At 44.7% G+C, this 23001-nt stretch overlaps 2 protein-coding genes across 2 annotated transcripts; both read left to right on the forward strand.

Annotated features, from left to right (window-relative positions):
• The first annotated feature begins 3450 nt into the window (after positions 1–3450).
• Positions 3451–9950, forward strand: LOC124862538 (SAGA-associated factor 29). Its single transcript, XM_047356513.1, has 10 exons — positions 3451–3552; positions 5316–5388; positions 5466–5541; positions 6291–6363; positions 6452–6516; positions 6596–6725; positions 7545–7691; positions 7776–7811; positions 8115–8277; positions 9573–9950. The coding sequence occupies exons 2-10, from the start codon at positions 5323–5325 to the stop codon at positions 9687–9689; spliced, it is 873 nt and encodes a 290-aa protein (XP_047212469.1). The 5' UTR covers positions 3451–3552; positions 5316–5322; the 3' UTR covers positions 9690–9950.
• Positions 9951–14142: 4192 nt separating this feature from the next.
• Positions 14143–22220, forward strand: LOC124862254 (NFATC2-interacting protein-like). Its single transcript, XM_047356072.1, has 9 exons — positions 14143–14253; positions 15998–16096; positions 16187–16247; positions 16330–16462; positions 16532–16612; positions 16685–16898; positions 17551–17695; positions 21662–21759; positions 21846–22220. Exons 1-9 carry the CDS (start codon positions 14242–14244, stop codon positions 22005–22007), a joined length of 1005 nt encoding a protein of 334 aa, XP_047212028.1. The 5' UTR covers positions 14143–14241; the 3' UTR covers positions 22008–22220.
• Positions 22221–23001: the final 781 nt, after the last annotated feature.

Below are 23001 nucleotides of genomic sequence, written 5' to 3' on the forward strand. Positions count from 1 at the left end.
CCATCAACCATCAACCATCCATCTATCAATCCATCAACCATCCATCCATCCATCCATCATCCATCCATCAACCATCCATCCACCCATCAACCATCCATCCATCCATCAACCATCAACCATCCATCCATCAATCCATCAACCATCCATCCATCCATCAACCATCCATCCATCCATCAACCATCCATCCATCCATCAACCATCAACCATCCATCCATCAATCCATCAACCATCCATCCATCAATCCATCAACCATCCATCCATCCATCAACCATCCATCCATCCATCAACCATGAACCATCCATCCATCAATCCATCAACCATCCATCCATCCATCAACCATCAACCATCCATCCATCAATCCATCAACCATCCATCCATCCATCAACCATCAACCATCCATCCATCAACCATCAACCATCCATCCGTCAACCATCAACCATCCATCCATCAACCATCAACCATCCATCCATCAATCCATCAACCATCCATCCATCCATCAACCATCAACCATCCATCCATCAACCATCAACCATCCATCCATCAATCCATCAACCATCCATCCATCCATCAACCATCAACCATCCATCCATCAATCCATCAACCATCCATCCATCCATCCATCCATCAACCATCCATCCATCCATCCATCCATCATCCATCCATCAACCATCCATCCACCCATCAACCATCCATCCATCAACCATCCATCCATCCATCAACCATCCATCAACCATCCATCCATCAACCATCCATCCATCCATCCATCCATCAACCATCCATCCATCCATCCATCATCCATCCATCAACCATCCATCCATCCATCAACCAACAATCCATCAACCATCCATCCATCCATCAACCATCCATCAACCATCCATCCATCAACCATCCATCCATCCATCATCCATCAACCATCCATCAACCATCCATCTATCAACCATCAATCAACCATCCATCAACCATCCATCCATCAACCATCCATCAACCATCCATCCATCCATCAAACATCCATCAACCATCCATCTATCAACCATCCATCAACCATCCATCCATCCATCAACCATCCATCCATCAACCATCCATCAACCATCCATCCATCCATCAACCATCCATCAACCATCCATCTATCAACCATCCATCAACCATCCATCCATTCATCAACCATCCATCCATTCATCAACCATTCATCAACCATCCATCCATCAACCATCCATCCATCCATCAACCATCCATCAACCATCCATCCATCCATCAACCATCCATCAACCATCCATCCATCCATCAACCATTCATCAACCATTCATCCATGCATCCAGCAATGTCTTTAATTCTGAGCTTTTATTGATTTATGCAGCTTTCTTTTTCCAGGATGTAACAATTATACATACAGGCTCAAATATATACATACGCCCCCCGCTAAAAGTCACGGTTGAAAATGAATCATAACTCAAAGCAAACCAGCATTAAGATCCAGGAACAGCCTTACCAAAACCAGAAGAAGAAAACATGTGAGAGAGGCTGCAGAGGGGCCTTCAGCAACATTAAAGCAATCACCTGTATGGTTACTTTGTCTGGTCTGTAGGGCAGCAGATCCTAAATGTTTTAGTCCATGCACGGCAGCCAGAACCTAGCCCTGAGAACTTGTGGGGTCACGTGAAGAGCCTGTCCAGACGTTCTCACTGTCTGACAGATTTGGATTGTTGTTTGAGTGTCATGATCTGCCTGTTAGGGTTTGCATTTGAGTTCCCTGCCTGTTTTCTCAACTACCCCAGTTTATTCTTGTGTTTAGATTGCCTTCTTGGGTTCCTGTGTTAAGATGTTTTAGTTTACAGGTCCTTCTCAAAATATTAGCATATTGTGATAAAGTTCATTATTTTCCATAATGTCATGATGAAAATTTAACATTCATATATTTTAGATTCATTGCACACTAACTGAAATATTTCAGGTCTTTTATTGTCTTAATACGGATGATTTTGGCATACAGCTCATGAAAACCCAAAATTCCTATCTCACAAAATTAGCATATAATTAAAAGGGTCTCTAAACGAGCTATGAACCTAATCATCTGAATCAACGAGTTAACTCTAAACACCTGCAAAAGATTCCTGAGGCCTTTAAAACTCCCAGCCTGGTTTATCACTCAAAACCCCAATCATGGGTAAGACTGCCGACCTGACTGCTGTCCAGAAGGCCACTATTGACACCCTCAAGCAAGAGGGTAAGACACAGAAAGACATTTCTGAACGAATAGGTTGTTCCCAGAGTGCTGTATCAAGGCACCTCAGTGCCAAAATGCCAGAAGTCCAGTGTCAAGTACCCACAGTCAGTGATGGTCTGGGGTGCCGTGTCAGCTGCTGGTGTTGGTCCACTGTGTTTTATCAAGGGCAGGGTCAATGCAGCTAGCTATCAGGAGATTTTGGAGCACTTCATGCTTCCATCTGCTGAAAAGCTTTATGGAGATGAAGATTTCATTTTTCAGCACGACCTGGCACCTGCTCACAGTGCCAAAACCACTGGTAAATGGTTTACTGACCATGGTATCACTGTGCTCAATAGGCCTGCCAACTCTCCTGACCTGAACCCCATAGAGAATCTGTGGGATATTGTGAAGAGAACGTTGAGAGACTCAAGACCCAACACTCTGGATGAGCTAAAGGCCGCTATCGAAGCATCCTGGGCCTCCATAAGACCTCAGCAGTGCCACAGGCTGATTGCCTCCATGCCACGCCGCACTGAAGCAGTCATTTCTGCAAAAGGATTCCCGACCAAGTATTGAGTGCATAACTGTACATGATTATTTGAAGGTTGACGTTTTTTGTGTTAAAAACACTTTTCTTTTATTGGTCGGATGAAATATGCTAATTTTGTGAGATAGGAATTTTGGGTTTTCATGAGCTGTATGCCAAAATCATCCGTATTAAGACAAAAAAAGACCTGAAATATTTCAGTTAGTGTGCAATGAATCTAAAATATATGAATGTTAAATTTTCATCATTACATTATGGAAAATAATGAACTTTATCACAATATGCTAATATTTTGAGAAGGACCTGTATGTGAAGGTGATTTCCTCTTCTGAAACAATCTATTGAAGACAAATCCAACAACAATGATGGGTAGACCCCAGCAATTTAAATACAAAGGCTTAATACAGGAATATATGATCACTGTGGGGAAGGTGGAACAATACAAGCTGTTTAATGAAATGTCAGAAATATGAGCAAGAAAGATTTCCGAGGAGAGATTTTGAAAAGATTAAAGAAAAGTTTAAATTTACCATCTTACCATAAAATGTTTAGGCAAATAGACGCGTTGCAACGAAACTAAGGCAGCAAACAATACAGATTCTAATACGATTTTTAAAAAACTACATTATTCAATAGAATTTAATGATAGTTTACATAGTAATACATGACGAAACACACTCCATACCAGTTGGTGGCGGTAATGCGCACCTTCATTTTTGCCAATAAACATTTGAAAAAGAAGAAGAAGAAGCGAAGTTGATGCTAATTTTGTGGCTCGTAAACACAGAAGTGACCCTGTTTGGTGAGCCTTTTTCTTAGCTTGCATCAAATAAACTGCAGATATATTTGTGTTATTATATTTTCACATTGAAATGATGTTTATTTAGAATCAGCGCAGGCGGGATTATTCAGGAGCCGCTAACCGCATCAACGGTTCTACGCTTTAAGTTTTCAACATTTACGACCTTTATTCGGCCTCTAAGTCCAGGACTGAGAGTAGAGTGGAGGCTTGGATGGATGTTGGGTCTGTGGCAGGAGACTCTAGAAGGTTAGCTGAGATGATGCAGTGGAGGAAGGTGGACAGATTGTGTGTTCAGAAGACCAGGTGGAAAGGCAGCAAGTCTAGGAGCTTAGGAGCAGGAGTCAAGCTGTTCCATCATGGTGGAGGAGAAGAGAAACGATGTAGGAGTTATCTTGAAGGAAGAGATTATCAGGAAGGTTCTGGAGGAGAGAACAGTGGTAGGATGTGTGCTAGAGCGAGGTCGATGAGGTGATGCAGAATATCTCCAGAGATGAGAGAGTGGTGGTTGGTGCAGATCTCAATGGACATGTTGGAGCAGGAGGCAGAGATGGTGAGGAAGTGATGGCAGGGTTGGTGTCCGGAACAGGAATCCAGAAGGACAGTTGGTGGTAGACATCTCAAAGAGGATGCAAGAGGCTGTAGTGAATACTTTCTTCTAGAAGAGACAGGAACACAGGACATGGCCTACAGGAGCAGAGGTAGGAGCACACAGGTGGATTTCATCTTGTGTAGAAGATGTCATCTGCTGGTAGTGGAAGGTGAGAGTGTTGCCAGACAGCACAGGATGGTGGTGTGTAGAATGACTGATGAGGAAGATGAAGAAGAGCAGAGGACAAAATGGTGGACGCTGGTAAAGGAAGAAGGTTCTGTGGTTTTCAAGGAGGAATTAGACAGGTTCTGGCCAGGAGGACCTTCCAGATGACTGGAGGTTTCATCTCCAGACTAAAATATGAAATTACTGTTTTCTTCAAACGTTTCTGTTTTTATCCTGAGAAAAAAACGAATAAATATTTTTATTAATGACTATTTCTATATGTATGCTCATAGTGACATCATTAATATTTGACCACCTAGTGTACAAAAGTATCTAGAAGTACTTTTACCTCAGTAGACTGGATGTTCTGGCTGTCTTCCTGTTGGAGAACTTTCTGGCTCCAGCTTCTCTAAGCATCATTTAGCTTCATTGTATCGTTTGGCGTCATTTCCAGTTCTGACCCGCTGATTCTCATCTGGACCAATTCTAGTTTTACTGCCTATAGTAATATAATGGAAGCAATGTGTTCTTTAATCCAGGCAGCGTTGTGTTCCTCTGTCCCTGAGCTTCACGTGGTTTTTGTTCAAATTAGAAAGAAGGTCCATGCTGTTTATGGACCAAAAACTGGTGAAAGTTCTTAGTTTTCATGCATTAAATGAATGACATCAGCTGTTCTAGTATTGGACCTGCTGAACACCAAACAGATGAGACCAGAGGAAGGTGTCAGATACTAGTGCTTAATCTGGTCCAGTGGTCCAGAAGAGCTGTTTGGTTCTGTCAGGATTTGAAGGAATCTGTCTCCACTGTAGAACAACCCAGGCCTGGTTGGACCAGAGCAAGCTGTTCTGTTTCCCATCTGATGTTAAGTTGGTATAAAAATGAATCCCTAATCTGTCTTCCACTCATTAATGTCAGAATGGTGACCTTTGACCTGCGTTGATTTTTACTCTGAACTGTGAGCAAAGATCTGCAAGATTATTGAAATCTTGGTATTTCTCTGTGATCCCAGAAGAAACATGTCGGCTGATACAAAGATCGCAGAGCTGCTCACTGAGCTCCATCAGCTCATCAAACAGACACAGGTGAGTTTAGTCAGCCAGGATCCTGCTCACCTGTCAGGTGTTTGGAGAACGAATGAACTCCATGTTTCCTGTTTCAGGAGGAGAGGTCTCGCAGCGAACACAATCTGCTCAACATCCAGAAGACACACGAGAGGATGCAGACAGAGAACAAGAGTCAGTCATACGTTTAACACACTTTTTACGTTTTTAACTCCACGGAACATAAAGTCAATTTGATCTGGGGATAAAGATGGAGACCATTAGGAAATAAATGAATGAATAAATAAATAAAAGGTGTTTCATTCATTCATTTCCTGTCAGTCCCTGATTTCTTTTCTGTTTTGTCTCGACTGTCAATCAACCAGAGTTGAGGTCTGTCCATTGCCAAATTTCAGGCGACACACATTCCAACTGAAGTTTTTCCCTCCCCCTAATTTTCCTATCCCTTCCCCAAACACGCCTTTGGAATGTGGTTTTCCATTATCATGGAGAAGATGTGGTCCTGAAGGAAGCAGATGTTGCTCTGCTGGACCTTTCGGCATCACAGAGGAGGAAATGATCCAAGCCCATATCATGATAAAACCTCCTACCTCACAGAGCCTGGCTGCAGGCTGGATGCTCCTTTTCCAACAAACATCTGGAGAACGTTCAGGATGTTCTGCTTTGTAGAGGGAGACACGTGTGGTTCTGTGAGGAACTTTGGTTTTTAATAACTTCAATAATTTTGATCCTCCTGATCTTTTGACATTCCTCCATCCTGCTGATTCCAAGTCATAAAGTTTCCTGGTCCCAACTTTTCTTGGAAAGTGTTGCCGCCTGAAAGGAGGGAAAATGAATTCTGTGGACCTGTGAGGTTCTGTGAGTTTTCATGCGAACAACAGGTGGAAACATCTCGTCAGTGTTTGTTCTTCTGTCTCCTTCAGCGTCTCCATATTACCGCACCAAACTGAGGGGCCTGTACACCACAGCTAAAGCAGACGCAGAGGCCGAATGCAGGTGATCTCATGTTCTTCTGTGAACACCTGATGATCTCCTGGATCCTTCCTGCTTTATTTCCTGTTTTCCTCTGTTTCCCTGCCTTTAGCATCCTGCGTCATGCTCTGGATAAAATAGCAGAAATCAAGTCTCTGCTGGAGGAGAGGAGGATCGGTAGGTTTGGAGGAATTCATCTCATTTTAAATTTCACGTCATTTTGTGTCTTTGCCTCAAGTGAAGTTTTGCTCTTCAGCTGCTAAGATGGCGGGAGTTTACAGCGACAGCGACCCTCCCAGGAAGACGATGAGACGCGGCGTCCTGATGACGCTGCTGCAGCAGTCGGCCATGACGCTCCCGCTTTGGATCGGCAAACCTGGAGAGAGGTACCTCCTCCAACACTTCATGATGGATCCTGGTACCTTCAGACTCTTGATCCAGCCCATAGTTCAGTTTTGTTCCTGCTGTGATCCAGATGTTCCTGTCATGTTTTAAAGAACTTCTGATGAAAAGGTTCCGTATTGAGTCCAGAACCCGATCATTTAGAACCTGATCATCTTATTCTATTATAAATTATATTTTTGTTGATTTCTATATATGAATATTTTCTCTGTTGCTGCTTCTTCTGAACTTGTGGAAATCCTCTCAGTCATTCTTCAGAAGAACTTCTAGACCCGATTCTTCTCTGATGATGACCACTTCCTGTAACTCTCAGCTTTTTTTCTCCAGATGTTCCAAAACAGTCTTCTGCTGCTGTCCATCCTTGTTCTCCCTGCAGACCTTCAGTCTGTCCTTCATGCTTTTCTTGGACAGAAGAAGCTTCTTTGTTCCCCTTGTTGTTTGCCTGCTGTGCTCTGAGATGCACCCTCCCTGCTTTTGGATTCAAGCTCTGCACTGGTGGCCCACTCAGGAGAAGCTGGTCATGAAGCTCTCAGCTTGGAGTTCTTGATGCTCCAGAAATCTGCTCCTCCTGGTGTAATGTTCTCAGCAGCAGTTTCCTGCTGAGGCTGTTTGGATGTAGTGATGATGCTGCAGCTTCTCTTTAGAGGGAACCTTTGCTAACAGAAGGAGACAAAGATCTCAGAACATCTGATCTGATGGAGTGATTTCATCTGGACTCTCCCCAGCTTCATCTGTTCTGTTTTTGTTGATGTTTGAGATCCTTCCTGCCTCTTTGTGGCTAAAATGTCTGCATTCTCTGGCAGCCCTCCTCCTCTGTGTGGAGCAATCTCGGCCAGCAGCGACTACGTGGCCAAGCAGGGCGACAAGGTGGCGGCGAGGGTGAAGGCCGTTGACGGAGACGAGCAGTGGATCCTGGCCGAGGTGGTCAGCTACAACCACTCCACCAACAAGTGAGGCCGAGGCTCGGTTCAGACAGAGAGGATGAAGATCCTTTAAACATCTGAGGTCCTGATGTTTCTGTTCTCTCTCTGCAGATATGAAGTAGACGACATCGATGAAGAAGGCAAGGAGTGAGTAGATGTTCTCTCTGACAAACTTTGTTCAGTTTCTGAAACTGTTGTAGCTGAGGAGCTGCTGGCGGGTTTTTGTGGTTCTGAAAACGGGACTAGAAGAATCTGGTTTTGTTTCGGTTAACAAACATCTTCTTTTAGAAAAAAACTCTCACAGGTTAGAAAGGAACGGAACCCAGAATGTGTTCCCAACTGGACCAGAAACTTAAAACCTGAAACAGTGGAGAAGCTCAGAGGAGCTGCTGCAGGCAGGAATGATCCAATCTGAGTGCAGACTCTGATTCTGGTTCCGGTTTCTATTAGGAGACACACTCTGAGCCGGCGGAGAATAATCCCTCTGCCTCAGTGGAAAGCCAACCCAGAGACGGACCCTGAGGCCCTGTTCAGTAAGGACCAGCTGGTTCTGGCCCTCTACCCACAGACCACCTGCTTCTACCGGGCCCTGATCCACACACCACCACACAGGGTGAGGTTCTCTGCTCGACTCCTAGAGTTTTATGTTGAAACCAAAGCTCCTGACTCCATATTTAAAAGGTTCTGTCCGGTTATGGGATATTTGTGGTAGTAAATGAAAGCTCCAGAACCCTGCAGAACTATTTCTGCTTCGTTTTTGTCATTGTGTTAAACATCAAACTCCACAGGGTCACTGGGATTTCTGTGACAGAACCAAGACAAAGTAGTCTATAACTGTAAAAATCTGAAAAGTGTGGCGTGCCATTTTTCAGCCTCCCTTTACTTTGACCTAAACATTAACTGGGAGAACGTGCAGACCAGACCAGGATTCAAACCCAGGACCTTCTGTCTGCCAGGCAGCAGTTCTACCAACAGCACCACTCTGAAGCCCATTCTGTGATTTTAATTTAAAATAATTAAAACATTTGTGGACTGTAACTAATTTCAGTTTTACAGTTTTGTGAAGCGTGGCATAAAGTTCAGAGGTCAGTGGTTTAGGTCGAAGCATCCTCATGTGTTACAATGGCCTAGTCAAAGTCCAGACTGAGCTTGAGCTGTTTTACAAAGAAGAGGTCAGTCTGTAGATGTTCAAAGCTGCAGTCAGAAGTTTCTGCAGATTATTGACTGAAGGGCTGAAAATGATCACATGCTGCACTTTTCAGGTTCTTATTAGTAAAAACGTTGAAGATCATAAATTATTCTCCATCCAGGTCAGAGGTCACAGATCTGCTCTGCTTTGTGCAGCTATAAATAAGCCTGCCTTTGTGTCGGTCTGTCACATAAAGTTCCAATAAAATACAAGAACGTTTGAGGTTGGAATGGGAATACTTCTTTAAGACGCTCTGGACCAGGGGGGCTCAAGTCCAGTCCTGGACATTTGTTGACCTGCAGATTTTTGGATGCATCTCTTCTCCAACACACCTGAATTCCTTTATCAGCATTCAGTCCTTCAGCTCTGCGGAGGCCTGGTACCAATCCATTCATCTGGTTCCGGTGTGTTGGAGCAGGGACGCATCGAAAAGCTGCAGGACGGTAGCTCCCCGGGACTGGACCTGGGTTCTGTGGAACTACAGAGGATGGGAGGTTCTAACTGCTACCCAACAGCAGCAGCTCAGTCGAGCCGTTTCCATGGCAACCAGCTTCCTGGTTTCACGTGAGATGAAAGTGTTTTTTGTGCTTTGACCCACTGAGCTCAGTTCTGATGATTCCAGGAGTCAAGGATGTGACAGAGAACCTTCTGTTCTTCTCCCGGTTCTGACTCTGAGTGGGAGTCTGATCCAACTGACCTCGGTGTGTGTGTGTTTGCAGCCTCAGGACGATTACTCGGTGCTGTTTGAGGACACATCGTACGCTGACGGCTACTCTCCTCCACTCAACGTGGCCCAGCGGTACGTGGTGGCCTGCAAGGAGAACAAGAAGAAGTGAGGAACGGCTGGAGACCGACTGAAGCCTTCATCTGCTGGATCAACCCATTTCTCTCTGCTCTGGTTGTTTCTGTGAGCATGTTGATTGATAAACTGAGTCCACTGGTCTAAGAATGTTCTGGTCAAACCTGAAACATTTTCATGGAGGATCGCCTGCTGGTCACAGGAGGAACTGCAGGAATGAGATCTTCATTGACGGCCCAAACTGTTTTATTTCCAGGTAGATTGTTGTTTTGTGGCATAAAGTTTCCTGATGAAACTGTTCATGTGTTTTCCTTTTAAAACAAACAGTAAAATAAAGGATGCATCAGCATGAGAGCAGAGGACGCTTTTAAGGAAGTAGGAAATCAAAAGCAAACTTTGCTTTTATGCGTTTCTAGGTTTCCATGGAAACAGTGATTTACACCACAGGATTTCTAGCAGGACATAAATTTACCTGGCATCTCCAGAAATTACAAAAACAGCTGAATGTTTCCTTAATTCAGTTCAAAAACTGAAACTTATGAAGAGTTTTAAAGGTTCTGAAGCAAAGCTCAAGAGTTCTGGTGAGATTCACCGAGTTTGGACTGCAGCTGGAGTTAGAACCCCAAGCTCCACCACACAGACGTATCGAGGACATGAAATAGAACTGTTGGTCCCAGTCCTGAAGCAATTCAATTCAGTTTATTTATATAACTTCAATTCACAACACACGTCGTCTCAAGGTTCTTCACAAAGTCAGGTTCATACATTCCAATTAATCGTAACCATTGAACAGTGCAGTCAGATTCAGTTATTTATTCAAATTGGATAAAAAGTTTTTCTATCTAAGGAAACCCAGCAGATTACATCCAGTCAGTGACTTGCAGCATTCACTCCTCCTGGATGAACATGTAGAGACAGTGGACAGTCACTGGCGTTGACTTTGCAGCAATCCCTCATACTGAGCATGCATGTAGCGACAGTGGAGAGGAAAAACTCCCTTTTAACAGGAAGAAACCTCCAGCAGAACCAGAACCAGGCTCAGTGTGAGCGGCCATCTGCCACGACCGACTGGAGGTTTGAGAGAACAGAGCAGAGACACAAAGAGAACAAAGAAGCACTGATCCAGGAGTACTTTCTATGGGAAGGAAAAGTAAATGTTAATGGATGTAGCTCCTTTAGTCGTTTCATCTAGAAAGAAAGAACAGATAAACTCTGAGCCAGTTTTCAAGGTTAGAGTCTGAAAGAGAGAACATAGAGTTAGTCACAGTAGAAGCTCAGTCAGTAGCCATGTCTAGGAGAGAGAAAGGGTTAAACACTGAAAGACAGGGTCATGTGGATCATTGGTAGAAGGTGAGCATTAAGTTGTTGCCCGCAGAAGCTTGGACGATGCCCCTCTCCAGAAAGGTGTCACTGGTAGACACAGAGTCAGGCCAGGTGTAGCTTCTAGAAAGAGAAAAGAGAGATCAAAGTTAAAAACTGAAATAACAGCAAACAATGCAAAACTGGAGAGTAGTGTGAGAATGTAGCGAAGAGGGTGAAAGTGGTCATTATGTCCTCCAGCAGCCTAAGCCTATAGCAGCATAACTACAGAGATAGCTCAGGATAAACTAAGCCACTCTAACTATAAGCTTTATCAAAAAGGAAAGTTTTAAGCCTAGCCTTAAAAGTAGACAGGGTGTCTGCCTCACGGACTAAAACTGGGAGCTGGTTCCACAGGAGAGGAGCCTGATAACTAAAGGATCTGCCTCCCATTCTACTTCTAGAGACTCTAGGAACCACCAGTAAACCTGCAGTCTGAGAACAAAGTGCTCTGTTAGGAACATATGGACCAATCAGATCTCTGATGTATGATGGAGCTAGATCATTAAGGGCTTTATATGTGAGGAGGAGAATTTTAAATTCTATTCTGGATTTAACAGGGAGCCAATGAAGGGAAGCTAAAATAGGAGAAATATGATCTCTCTTTTTAATTTTCATCAGAACTCTTGCTGCAGCATTTTGAATCAGCTGAAGGCTTTTAACTGCATTTTGTGGACATCCTGATAGTAAAGAATTACAATAGTCCAGCCTTGAAGTAACAAATGCATGGACTAGTTTTTCAGTGTCACTCCTGGACAGGATATTTCTAATTTTGGCAATGTTCTGGAGATGAAAGAAGGAAATCCTAGAAACCTGTTTAATATGGGATTTAAATGACATGTCCTAGTCAAAGATAACACCAAGGTTTTTTACTTTATTATCAGAGGTCAATTTAATACCATCCAGGTTAAGTGATTGACTAAGCAGTTTCTTTTTTAAAGACTCCGGTCCAAAGACGACAACTTCTGTCTTGTCTGAATTTAGAAGCAGAAAATTTAAAGTCATCCAAGTTTTTATATCTTCAAGACATGCTTGTAGTCTATTTAACTGGTTGGGCTCATCAGGATTTATGGATAAGTAAAGCTGAGTATCATCAGCGTAACAGTGAAAATGTATCCTATGCTGCCTGATAATTTGACCTATTGGAGGCATATATATAGTAAAGAGAATTGGCCCAAGTACTGAACCCTGTGGTACTCCACAATTAACCCTGGAGTTTAAAGATGATTTATCATTTACATGAACAAACTGGAATCTGTCAGACAGATAAGATTTAAACCAGCCTAGCGCTGTTCCCCTGATCCCTACAACATATTCCAGCCTTTTTAAGAGAATATTATGATCGACTGGATCAAATGCAGCACTGAGATCTAACAGAACCAGAACAGACACAAGTCCATTATCTGAGGCCATAAGAATATCATTAGTGACTTTCAGCAGAGCTGTTTCAGTGCTATGATGAGCTCTGAAACCTGACTGAAACTCTTCAAACAGGTCATTGCTGTATAAATGTTCACACATTTGATTAGCAACTATTTTCTCAAGAATTTTAGATAAGAATGGAAGATTGGATATAGGTCTGTAATTTATTAAATCATCTCGATCAAGTGAAGGTTTCTTAAGTAAAGGTTTAATTACAGCTAACTTAAAAGCCTGTGGTTCTGATCCATTTACTAAAGATAGATTAATCATATCTAAAATGGGGCTGGTAATCAGAGGGAACACTTCCTTAAATAATTTGGTTGGGATTGGGTCTAACATACAAGTTGAAGGTTTAGATGAAGCTAATATTTCTGGTAACTCAGGAAGCTCCACAGGATCAGAACAGTCCAAACACAAATCAGGTTCTACAGTTATTTCCAATGTTGTCTCACTAGATGAGGATGAAGTAATCATCTTCAGGAGTATGTCAAAGATTTTATTTTTAATAGAATCAATTTTATTTAAGAATAATCCCATAAAGTCATGACTGCTAAGAGCTAAGGGAATGGATGGTTCAACAGAGCTATGACTCTGTGTAAGTTTAGCAACTGTACTAAAGAGAAACCTAGGATTATTCTTGTTCTCTTCTATTAATGATGAGAAATAAGCTGTTCTAACTTGGTGAAGTGTCTTTTTATACAACAGTAGGTTATTTTTCCAGATTAAGTAGGAATCCTCTAGGTGTGTAGAGCGCCATTTTCTCTCCAATTTTCTAACATTGTGCTTTAAAGTACCACAGACACTGTCAGAAGTGTAGTTCCTGGGCTGAGGAGAAACGGAACCAGGCTGTTGAAATCAAGGTCCCCGAGTCTGGAGGAAGACTGGAGAAGAACAGAATCCACGTTGCTGGAAGTCCAGTGTGATGTTTCCACAATCAGTGATGATCATCTTCTGGTCCACTGGGTTTTCTCAAGTCCACAGTCACTGTGGCCATCTACCAGGACATTTTGGAGAACTCCATACTTAGGAGTTATCCAAAGGAGGACAGCAGGCAAGGAGGATAATACCCTCCTTGCCTGCTGATGGTGGTCAGAGGGCCCGGTGGCTCTGATTGTATGGCAGCCTCACTCCTGTCGGTGTGCCCCAGGGTAGCTGGCTCTCAGCCAGCAGCCATGGTGACACTCCAACCCTTCTCCTCTCTCTGTTGAAGAAGCCCAAGCACATCATCTGCACCCCCAGCCTTGGTGTCTATGAAGCAGAGAGCAGGCAGCAGGTTCTTGTCCAGCAGGTAAGAAGGTCTTAATGGAATGAGTCATTCAGATCCCAGTGGGATTCCGTCTCAGCAGACATAGATCTCTCTCTGGTGGATCAAAGATGACTTGTTGGTGTCGGTCTTGGAAGGTTCCCCAGATGGAGATAACGGATCAGGGTCTCTGTCAGAGTCCCACAGATGCAGCTCTTCTCTGAAGACTTCTAGAAAATTAGGTTTCAGTAGGATGAGAAGATTTCAGCAGTCCTACCAGAACGTCTGGACTGACCTCGAGAGTAAAGAAAATGCTGCATGGACTTCCCGAACACCTCAGCAGGTGGAAGCCAGCATCGTCAAACTCAAAAGAAGTCCCTAAAATATTTCACTGCGTCTAATAAAGTTACTGAAATAAAGTTACTTCTCGATAGCATTTTAATCTAGATAGATGAGCCTGTGTAGTCAGTCCCTGAAAGCAACACTCACCCGGGGAAGTCCCTGAAGTAGTCATAATCCTCGACAGTCCGTGAAGGCAGCACCGGCACGCAGAGGAGAAGCAAACATGGCGGACGCGGTGAGTGACATACGTCCTGCTACCTTTATCGCTTTTAAACCCTTTACAGATAAACCTAGTCCTTCTCAGGAGGCGCTGTCGAGATTAAATGAGACCCTCTAGAAGTTAGAGGATATAACTGGAGGCGGGAAGCTTTAGAAATGAGAGAAAACTGCTTAAATGGTGAAAATCTGAACGTTAGCGGCGCTAAAATGAGTCAGGGCTCTTCAAAATAAAAGTCAGTCTGTGGTTAACAGCTCAGTCAGCAGTAAAATCTGCTGCATTTATTTCATTTCTAACCAGCTGGTGTTTTTTGTCACTTTCTATCACGTTAAGATCATTTCAGACACATTTGATTTCTTAACGGTAAAAAGTTTGATCCATAGAAAGACTTACTTTGGATCCATGATCATTGAAGCAACTTCTAAAATAAAAGTGTTGTTGTTTAAACTCAGCTAAATGTAACCTGGTTGTTACTGTCAGGGTTTAAATAGAAATAAAAGTCACCATCCACCAATCAGAGCCCATCATGGTTCCTGATTAGCCGTCACGGTGTTGCTTTCTAAGCCAATTAGAAGCTGTTGTTGATCGAAAACCCACTGGAGATTTAACCAGAATTATCTCAAACAAAGAGCAACGATGAAACTAAGTACACCCCATTTCTCCTGTCCACTTATCTCTCAAACGTTGCCTCAGGTTCCTGCACAGCTCTCTGCAGGTCCAAGAACAGCATTCAGAACCAGATTGAACATTGGTTCTTTCAGCAGATCTGCTGATGTGTTTGGGATCATTCTTCTGTTGGTGACCCAGATTGGACCAAGCTTCAGCTGCTGGACTCCCCTTTAACTCAGAACCACTTTGGTCTACAAAGGAGTTCATGGTCCACTCAAAGACTGCAAGGTCCTGTAGCTCCAAAAAGCCCATATAATCACCCCTCCACCACCGTGCTTGGCAGCTGGATATTGAGAACTGTCCTGAATGTTTTCCACTTGGGATGGAGTTCAGGTAGTTTGGAGATGACCTTTTAATCCTTTCCAGATAGATAGAGTTGCTTCCTTAGGGTCTTCTCTTTAAAACGCAGCAGAATCAGGATAAAGCTGGATTTAACCACGGATAAAATTAGAACAAAAACCTGGAGAAACCTCAATAAAAGCTGGAGAGAAAAAGAATGGAATGTGGCCAAAAGCGAATAAAAATAGAATAAAAGCAGAATCAAATTCAATTACAATGAAACTGAGACAAAAAGGGGATATAATCTGGTTAAAAGCAGGAGGATATAAGGATAATGGGAGGAAACCTGATTAAAATGAAGTTGAAACCAAGATAATCTGGGAAAATCTCCATGAAATCAAAGCTAAACCAAGAGAAACAAGAATAAACCTCAAACTTAAAATACAATAAAATCAGGATGAAAGGATGAAAAAAAACCAAAACCTGTAAAATGTAACCTGAGTTAAATCAGTTTAACCAATAGAATTTCAGAATAAAATGTAAAAAAAATAAGAGCAAAAGGGTGAAAGCAGGAGATCAACACACACCGATCTGCTCCTGAGCAGCAAACTAGCAAAACTCCTGCAGTCCTGGAGGTTCTCACTCTGATGAGGACCAGCAGCTCCCAGCTGATACGGTCTAGTTAATCTCAGTGGAAGCTGCAGGTTGGATGCTGGAATTTGTTCTGGGTTGTTGAATCCTGCAGAGGATCTGAACTCTGACCTCCTCTGATTGGTGCTTCACCCCTCAGTGCAGCTCATGTCTCTGTTCTCAGGTGTCCAGCAGTGACCTTCAGGCTATGAAACCTCCATCCAAACGTAGACGCATCCTCAACCCTTCGGCGATCGTCCCCGTCCCCGTCTACTCCAGCAGGGTAGAGAAGATTCCTGCTCTGCCCTGTTTCTGACCTCTGAGAGCTTCTCCTGACAGATTCCTGCAGCTCTCATGATGTTTGTTTGTCCAGGTGAGCAGCAGCCTGCAGCTGAAGCCCACAGCAGCAATGTTCACTGAGAAGAACCGCTCAGGTAAGATCTGAGGAGCTGCAGTGATGCTGAGCAGCAGGTGCTCCATCTCTCTTAGCTGCGTGTTGTTTCCATCTCCAACCAGATGATGGTGCAGATGACAGCATGTGGGAGGAGTTTTCCTCACGAAAACCCCTGGTGCCGTTCGTTGAGCTCAGTGACTCTGAGGATGAATCAGAACCTCACCAGCACCAGTCAGGACCTTCAAAGAAACAAGTGTAAGTTGGAGAAGCATCTGGTTCCTCACATTCAGACACAGCATCTCAAAACTTCTCTGTTTGTTCCAGAGAAAACCCTCGCTGTCCTTCTCCTCCTCCACCTGTGAGTCCGGTCCAGAAACAGTCCAACAAGGCCAAACAGAAGATCAAGTAAGCCCAGTTCAAAGTGTCTGTGTCCTCTCTTGTCCCTGTCTGACCTCCACCCCCACCTGTCTCCCCCAGTGAGCTCAACAGGAAGCTCCGAGCCGTCAGCTCCACCCTGTCCCCGATGCCTCGGAACCGGAGGACCAGACAGTGCCGGACCCAGGCGTCACACCCAGATGATGACGATGATGATGTCATCTTCGTGAGCCCAATGTACAGCTCCGACTCGCTTCGTGAGATTCCCCTGAAGATCCGCTGCCGAACAGACGTTCACAAAGTTCTGGTTCTGCCGGTACGTTTGATCCCGTCTCCTCCAGTGAGATGTTTTCCTGCTGTTTTTCTTTTTCCGCTTTTTCAGACTCCATCTTCCCTGGTCCTGATGGGAACCAAGCGAGCGGGGAAGTTGTGGAACGAAGCTTTTCCATCCATGTATTCAGATTTTATTCCCGCCTCAGAATGGATCTCAGCAGGATTGAGGTCGGTGGTTTGGGAAGACCATTCCTGAAGCTTAATGTTAGCCTGCTTTATGCTCCAGAACCAGTTGGGATCTGTGTTTGGGATCATCATTCTCCTGGAACACCCCAATGGGTCCGAGTTTTAAGCATGGCGCTGATTGGACGTGAGGTCGAAGAATGTGGGAGTAGACCTGGTTCTTCATTGTTCTATCCAGTGCTCTGCACCAGCACCACTGAGAGCCCATCAGCCCCGCAGCATGAAGCTTCTGTCTGGATCAGCACCCCTCAGTCCTCAGTGATGTTAAACTGGCTTCAGAGTGAACTGAGGCACTAGTGTTCCCGCAGTTTCCAGTTGATGGCAGGTTGGAGCCATGGTGGTTCCCGGGTTGGTCCTGATCGTCCCACCCAGTGTCTTTTCATCTGTGGAGGACAGTTTGGGTCAGATGGTTGAAGCTTTGAGTGGCTCAGTTTGTTCCTGTTCTGTTTCAGTCAACTCGGCTCAGTGACGTTGTGAGTCAGCTGTCCATCATCCTGAAGGTCCCGCCCCCTCGCCTCCTCCTGCTGAAGGAGGAGCTGGAGCTTCCCACAGACTCCTCGGTTGGCCAGCTGGGCCTCAGCATCGCAGACATTATAGGTGAGTCACATGACCTCTGTAGGTTGTTGCTGGTTTCCTGTGTGGAACCAGTCTGAGGGTAGAAAGACCAAAGCTGCTGAAGCTTGGAGGGAGTTTTGATGTTAGAAGTGATGTTTGGTGTCTCTGAATTCTGCTGGTCCTGCTGTGGATACACACTGAGCTCTTGAAGATGATCATCCTGCAGGGATTTGGGTCTGATTCCCAGTTTCTGAGCTACATCTCCATATACTCCATGATTCCATACGCACAGAAACCAGCCGGACGCCTTCCTCCACCCAGACGTTCAGATCAATGATGACCTGACCCTGGAAATGCAGCTCCGTGGATGACCTCTGTAGTGACACCTAGAGGTTCTGCTGCAAAGCTGCTGATGTGAAAACAAGCTTAGTTCATTTATCTACGGGTTTGCAGTTCTGATTACAGGCAAGAACAAGGTTAACAACACTTATTTATTATATTCATCAGTAATTATGGGAGGAGGAGGAGACAGCCTCATCAGCTGGTTTTGGTTCTCAGAAGTGTGACCCGTCTTTAGGGTCCGAACTGTGTTCTGCCCGTATCTATTCAGCTGTTGACCCCACCAGGATGCCTAACTCCAGGAGGGGCCTAACAGGCCCGTCAGAACCAGCCATTCACAGATGTCTGATTTTAAACTTTAAACATAAGAATTCTGTATTTTCCCGCATCTCATTGAAGAACGTCTCCAACTCACTTCCCATTCAGTTCCTCCTCTTCCTGTGAGAAGACCTGATGGTGCAGCCAGGAGAATCACATGGGTTTGTTTACATGTGTTTCATATGTAAATGGAGGCGTGTCGAGGGAGGGTCTAGTAATCCCACATGTTGGCTCAGTTCCTCATTGATTAGGATGTAGGAAGGAAATACTCCTGGATCCAACAGTTCCCTTCATCTGGATCATCTGACAGCTTTTAGTAGCAAATCCACACAAGTATTCGTATACGAGGACCCTGGTTCCTCCAAACCTGTCCATCATCCGTCCATCTACGCCCCCTTCAAGGTGAAGAAAGCCTGGTTTCACTGATAAATTCCTCCTTTAACTTGAAGTCAGAAAGAAAACTTTACCACTATTAGCTGAATGTCAGCTTAAATGTTTTGTTTCAGACTCTTCCTGCAGGTTCCAGTAGGACATCTCCATGGTCTAGATGTCTTCTAGTGTATTAAGTTAATGTGGAGCTCTGCAGAGCTCTTCCTCCATGTGATGAAGTTCTGACGTAAGAATAGATCTCAGAGTTTCTTTCAGAGTGATGCATCTGTACATATAAGCAGTCTTTATCTCACATTAAAGCTCCTGTTAAACAGCTGCTGCGTTTAAATGAGTTGATGCTGGAAATGTTTCCAGAACACAAACTGGACCCAGCTGGAGCTGTTGGTCTGAACTGGTCCTTGAACCAGTCTCTGAACTGGTCCTTGTTCCAGTCTGAACTGGTCCTTGAACCAGTCTCTGAACTGGTCCTTGAACCAGTCTCTGAACTGGTCCTTGTTCCAGTCTGAACTGGTCCTTGAACCAGTCTCTGAACTGGTCCTTGTTCCAGTCTGAACTGGTCCTTGAACCAGTCTCTGAACTGGTCCTTGAACCAGTCTCTAAAGTGGTCTTTGAACCAGTCTCTAAAGTGGTCTTTGAACCAGTCTCTGAACTGGTCCTTGAACCAGTCTCTAAAGTGGTCTTTGAACCAGTCTCTAAAGTGGTCTTTGAACCAGTCTCTGAACTGGTCCTTGAACCAGTCTCTGAAGTGGTCTTTGAACCAGTCTCTGAAGTGGTCTTTGAACCAGTCTCTGAAGTGGTCTTTGAACCAGTCTCTGAACTGGTCCTTGTTCCAGTCTGAATTGGTCCTTGAACCAGTCTCTGAACTGGTCCTTGAACCAGTCTCTAAAGTGGTCTTTGAACCAGTCTCTGAACTGGTCCTTGAACCAGTCTCTGAAGTGGTCTTTGAACCAGTCTCTGAAGTGGTCTTTGAACCAGTCTCTAAAGTGGTCTTTGAACCAGTCTCTGAACTGGTCCTTGAACCAGTCTCTGAAGTGGTCTTTGAACCAGTCTCTGAAGTGGTCTTTGAACCAGTCTCTGAACTGGTCTTTGAACCAGTCTCTAAAGTGGTCTTTGAACCAGTCTCTGAACTGGTCCTTGAACCAGTCTCTGAAGTGGTCTTTGAACCAGTCTGAACTGGTCCTTGTTCCGGTCTGAACTGGTCTTTGAACCAGTCTCTAAAGTGGTCTTTGAACCAGTCTCTGAAGTGGTCTTTGAACCAGTCTCTAAAGTGGTCTTTGAACCAGTCTCTGAACTGGTCCTTGAACCAGTCTCTGAAGTGGTCTTTGAACCAGTCTGAACTGGTCCTTGTTCCGGTCTGAACTGGTCTTTGAACCAGTCTCTGAACTGGTCTTTGAACCAGTGTCTGAACTGGTCCTTGAACCAGTGTCTGAACTGGTCCTTGAACCAGTCTCTGAACTGGTCCTTGAACCAGTCTCTGAACTGGTCCGTGAACCAGTCTCTGAACTGGTCCGTGAACCAGTGTCTGAACTGGTCCGTGAACCAGTCTCTGAACTGGTCCTTGAACCAGTGTCTGAACTGGTTCTTGAACCAGTGTCTGAACTGGTCCTTGAACCAGTCTCTGAACTGGTCCTTGAACCAGTCTCTGAACTGGTCCTTGAACCAGTGTCTGAACTGGTCCTTGAACCAGTGTCTGAACTGGTCCTTGAACCAGTGTCTGAACTGGTCCTTGAGCCAGTGTCTGAACTGGTCCTTGAGCCAGTGTCTGAACTGGTCCTTGAACCAGTCTCTGAACTGGTCCTTGAACCAGTGTCTGAACTGGTCCTTGAACCAGTCTCTGAACTGGTCCTTGAACCAGTCTCTGAACTGGTCCTTGAACCAGTCTCTGAACTGGTCCTTGAACCAGTGTCTGAACTGGTCCTTGAACCAGTGTCTGAACTGGTCTTTGAACCAGTCTCTGAACTGGTCCTTGAACCAGTCTCTGAAGTGGTCTTTGAACCAGTCTTTGAACTGGTCCTTGAACCAGTGTCTGAACTGGTCCTTGAACCAGTCTCTGAACTGGTCCTTGAACCAGTGTCTGAACTGGTCCTTGAACCAGTCTCTGAACTGGTCCTTGAACCAGTCTCTGAACTGGTCTTTGAACCAGTGTCTGAACTGGTCCTTGAACCAGTGTCTGAACTGGTCCTTGAACCAGTGTCTGAACTGGTCCTTGAACCAGTGTCTGAACTGGTCCTTGAACCAGTGTCTGAACTGGTCCTTGAACCAGTCTCTGAACTGGTCCTTGGACCAGTCTCTGAACTGGTCTTTGAACCAGTGTCTGAACTGGTCTTTGAACCAGTGTCTGAACTGGTCCTTGAACCAGTCTCTGAACTGGTCTTTGAACCAGTCTGAACTGGTCCTTGTTCCGGTCTGAACTGTTCCTTGAACCAGTCTCTGAAGTGGTCTTTGAACCAGTCTGAACTGGTCCTTGTTCCGGTCTGAACTGGTCCTTGAACCAGTCTCTAAAGTGGTCTTTGAACCAGTCTGAACTGGTCTTTGAACCAGTCTGAACTGGTCTTTGAACCAGTCTGAACTGGTCCTTGTTCCGGTCTGAACTGGTCCTTGAACCAGTCTCTGAACTGGTCCTTGAACCAGTGTCTGAACTGGTCCTTGAACCAGTCTCTGAAGTGGTCTTTGAACCAGTCTGAACTGGTCCTTGTTCCGGTCTGAACTGGTCCTTGAACCAGTCTCTAAAGTGGTCTTTGAACCAGTCTGAACTGGTCCTTGTTCCGGTCTGAACTGGTCCTTGAACCAGTCTCTGAACTGGTCCTTGAACCAGTCTCTGAACTGGTCCTTGAACCAGTCTCTAAAGTGGTCTTTGAACCAGTGTCTGAACTGGTCTTTGAACCGGTCTGAACTGGTCCTCGATCTGGTCTGACTTGCTGTATCGGGCTCACCTGAACCCTCTGTGTGCCTCCTGAGCAGAATGCATCGTGACACCAGCAGAAGATCCCAGCAGCAGCATCACTGTGAAGCTGCAGAGCAAAGACAGAGACTCCTGCCAGGAGTTCTCCATCCACAGGGTTTGTAGCTCTTCATCCTCTCTCCTTCTTCTTCATCATCTTGTGCTTTAGCATCATAACAGAGTAATGCCTCCACTCTTCAACAGGAGGTGCCGCTGAGCTCCATCTTCTCCCAGTACCTGTCAAAACTACCTGCCAGGGCTCACAGGAAGGTCCGATTCCATTTTGACGGCTCCAAGGTGACGGGCTGCCAGACGCCGGCTCAGCTGGACCTGGAGGACGGAGACATCATTGAAGTTTGGACCTAAGAGCAAAAGCAGTGTCCCTGAGTTGGTTCTTCTGAACAGTTCTAGTACAGTTTTTCTGTAAGCAGGGTTCTGACTCTGAAGCTGCTTTTTCTTTGTTTGTAGTGATAATAAATGTAGTTATTGGGCCGGAGAAGACGGGTTCCGGTCTTTCTTCACATGTTTGGCCACAAAATAATTAGTTTGTGTTTGTGAATAAAGATTATTGACATTAAATGAACTGAATCTGTGGAAACTTTAGGAACAGAAACCAACGAGTAATTTCACCCAAGTCCTTACACCTCAACCTAATTGGTCAGCGACTGACTAAACTGGCCAATCAGAACAGAGATCATCCAGGGACTAACGGGTCATCTATAAATTTAACTGCCATCCTCTGTTTGATTTGATCTGACCCAGAACCGGTCAGTCAGGCAATCTGACCAGAACCACCTTATCTACCAACAACATCCCTCAGTTAAAGGAAACTTTCCAAGACCAGAACATCCACTCAGCCCTTGGTTGTAGCTCCTCTGGGTTCCTAACAGTTTAGCTTCTTTGAGGACTTCACTGGTGGAAAAGCAACCTTCATCAATCAGGGTCCAACATGTTCTGACCCAGCAGCTCTGCCGGTTTGTCACGCCCCAGGTCTCTCTGTAGGTTTCCAGCAGGACGGAGATCCAGACAGGTTGCTGCTCACATCATGCTTTGTTTCCTTAAGAGAAGTTGGAATGCTCTTCATTCAGAGGAAAGATGCATCTTCATCACCAGCAGCAGAAATACAGGGGTTGGAGAATGAAACTGAAACACCTGGTTTTAGACCACAATCATTTATTAGTATGGTGTAGGGCCTCCTTTTCAGAATCAGAAAAGCTTTATTGCCAAGTACGTTTTTGGACATACAAGGAATTTGTTTTGGCGTAGTCGGTGCAATACAATACAAATGAAACAGTATAAACATATCTACAATATAATATAAATATATGTGCACAGTTTTAAGTGAGTGAGAGTAAATGTA

Source organism: Girardinichthys multiradiatus, chromosome X (genome assembly GCF_021462225.1).
Source record: "Girardinichthys multiradiatus isolate DD_20200921_A chromosome X, DD_fGirMul_XY1, whole genome shotgun sequence".
NCBI lineage: Eukaryota > Metazoa > Chordata > Actinopteri > Cyprinodontiformes > Goodeidae > Girardinichthys > Girardinichthys multiradiatus.

Coding starts and splice junctions, on each gene's coding strand:
- LOC124862538 (XM_047356513.1), top strand. CDS start 5,323: ATGTCGGCTGATACAAAGATCGCAGAGCTGCTCACTGAGCTCCATCAG. Junction 7,812..8,114: donor ATCGATGAAGAAGGCAAGGA/GTGAGTAGATGT, acceptor GGTTTCTATTAG/GAGACACACTCTGAGCCGGC. Junction 8,278..9,572: donor TCCACACACCACCACACAGG/GTGAGGTTCTCT, acceptor GTGTGTTTGCAG/CCTCAGGACGATTACTCGGT.
- LOC124862254 (XM_047356072.1), top strand. Junction 16,097..16,186: donor TCCCCGTCTACTCCAGCAGG/GTAGAGAAGATT, acceptor TTGTTTGTCCAG/GTGAGCAGCAGCCTGCAGCT. Junction 21,760..21,845: donor AGGAGTTCTCCATCCACAGG/GTTTGTAGCTCT, acceptor ACTCTTCAACAG/GAGGTGCCGCTGAGCTCCAT.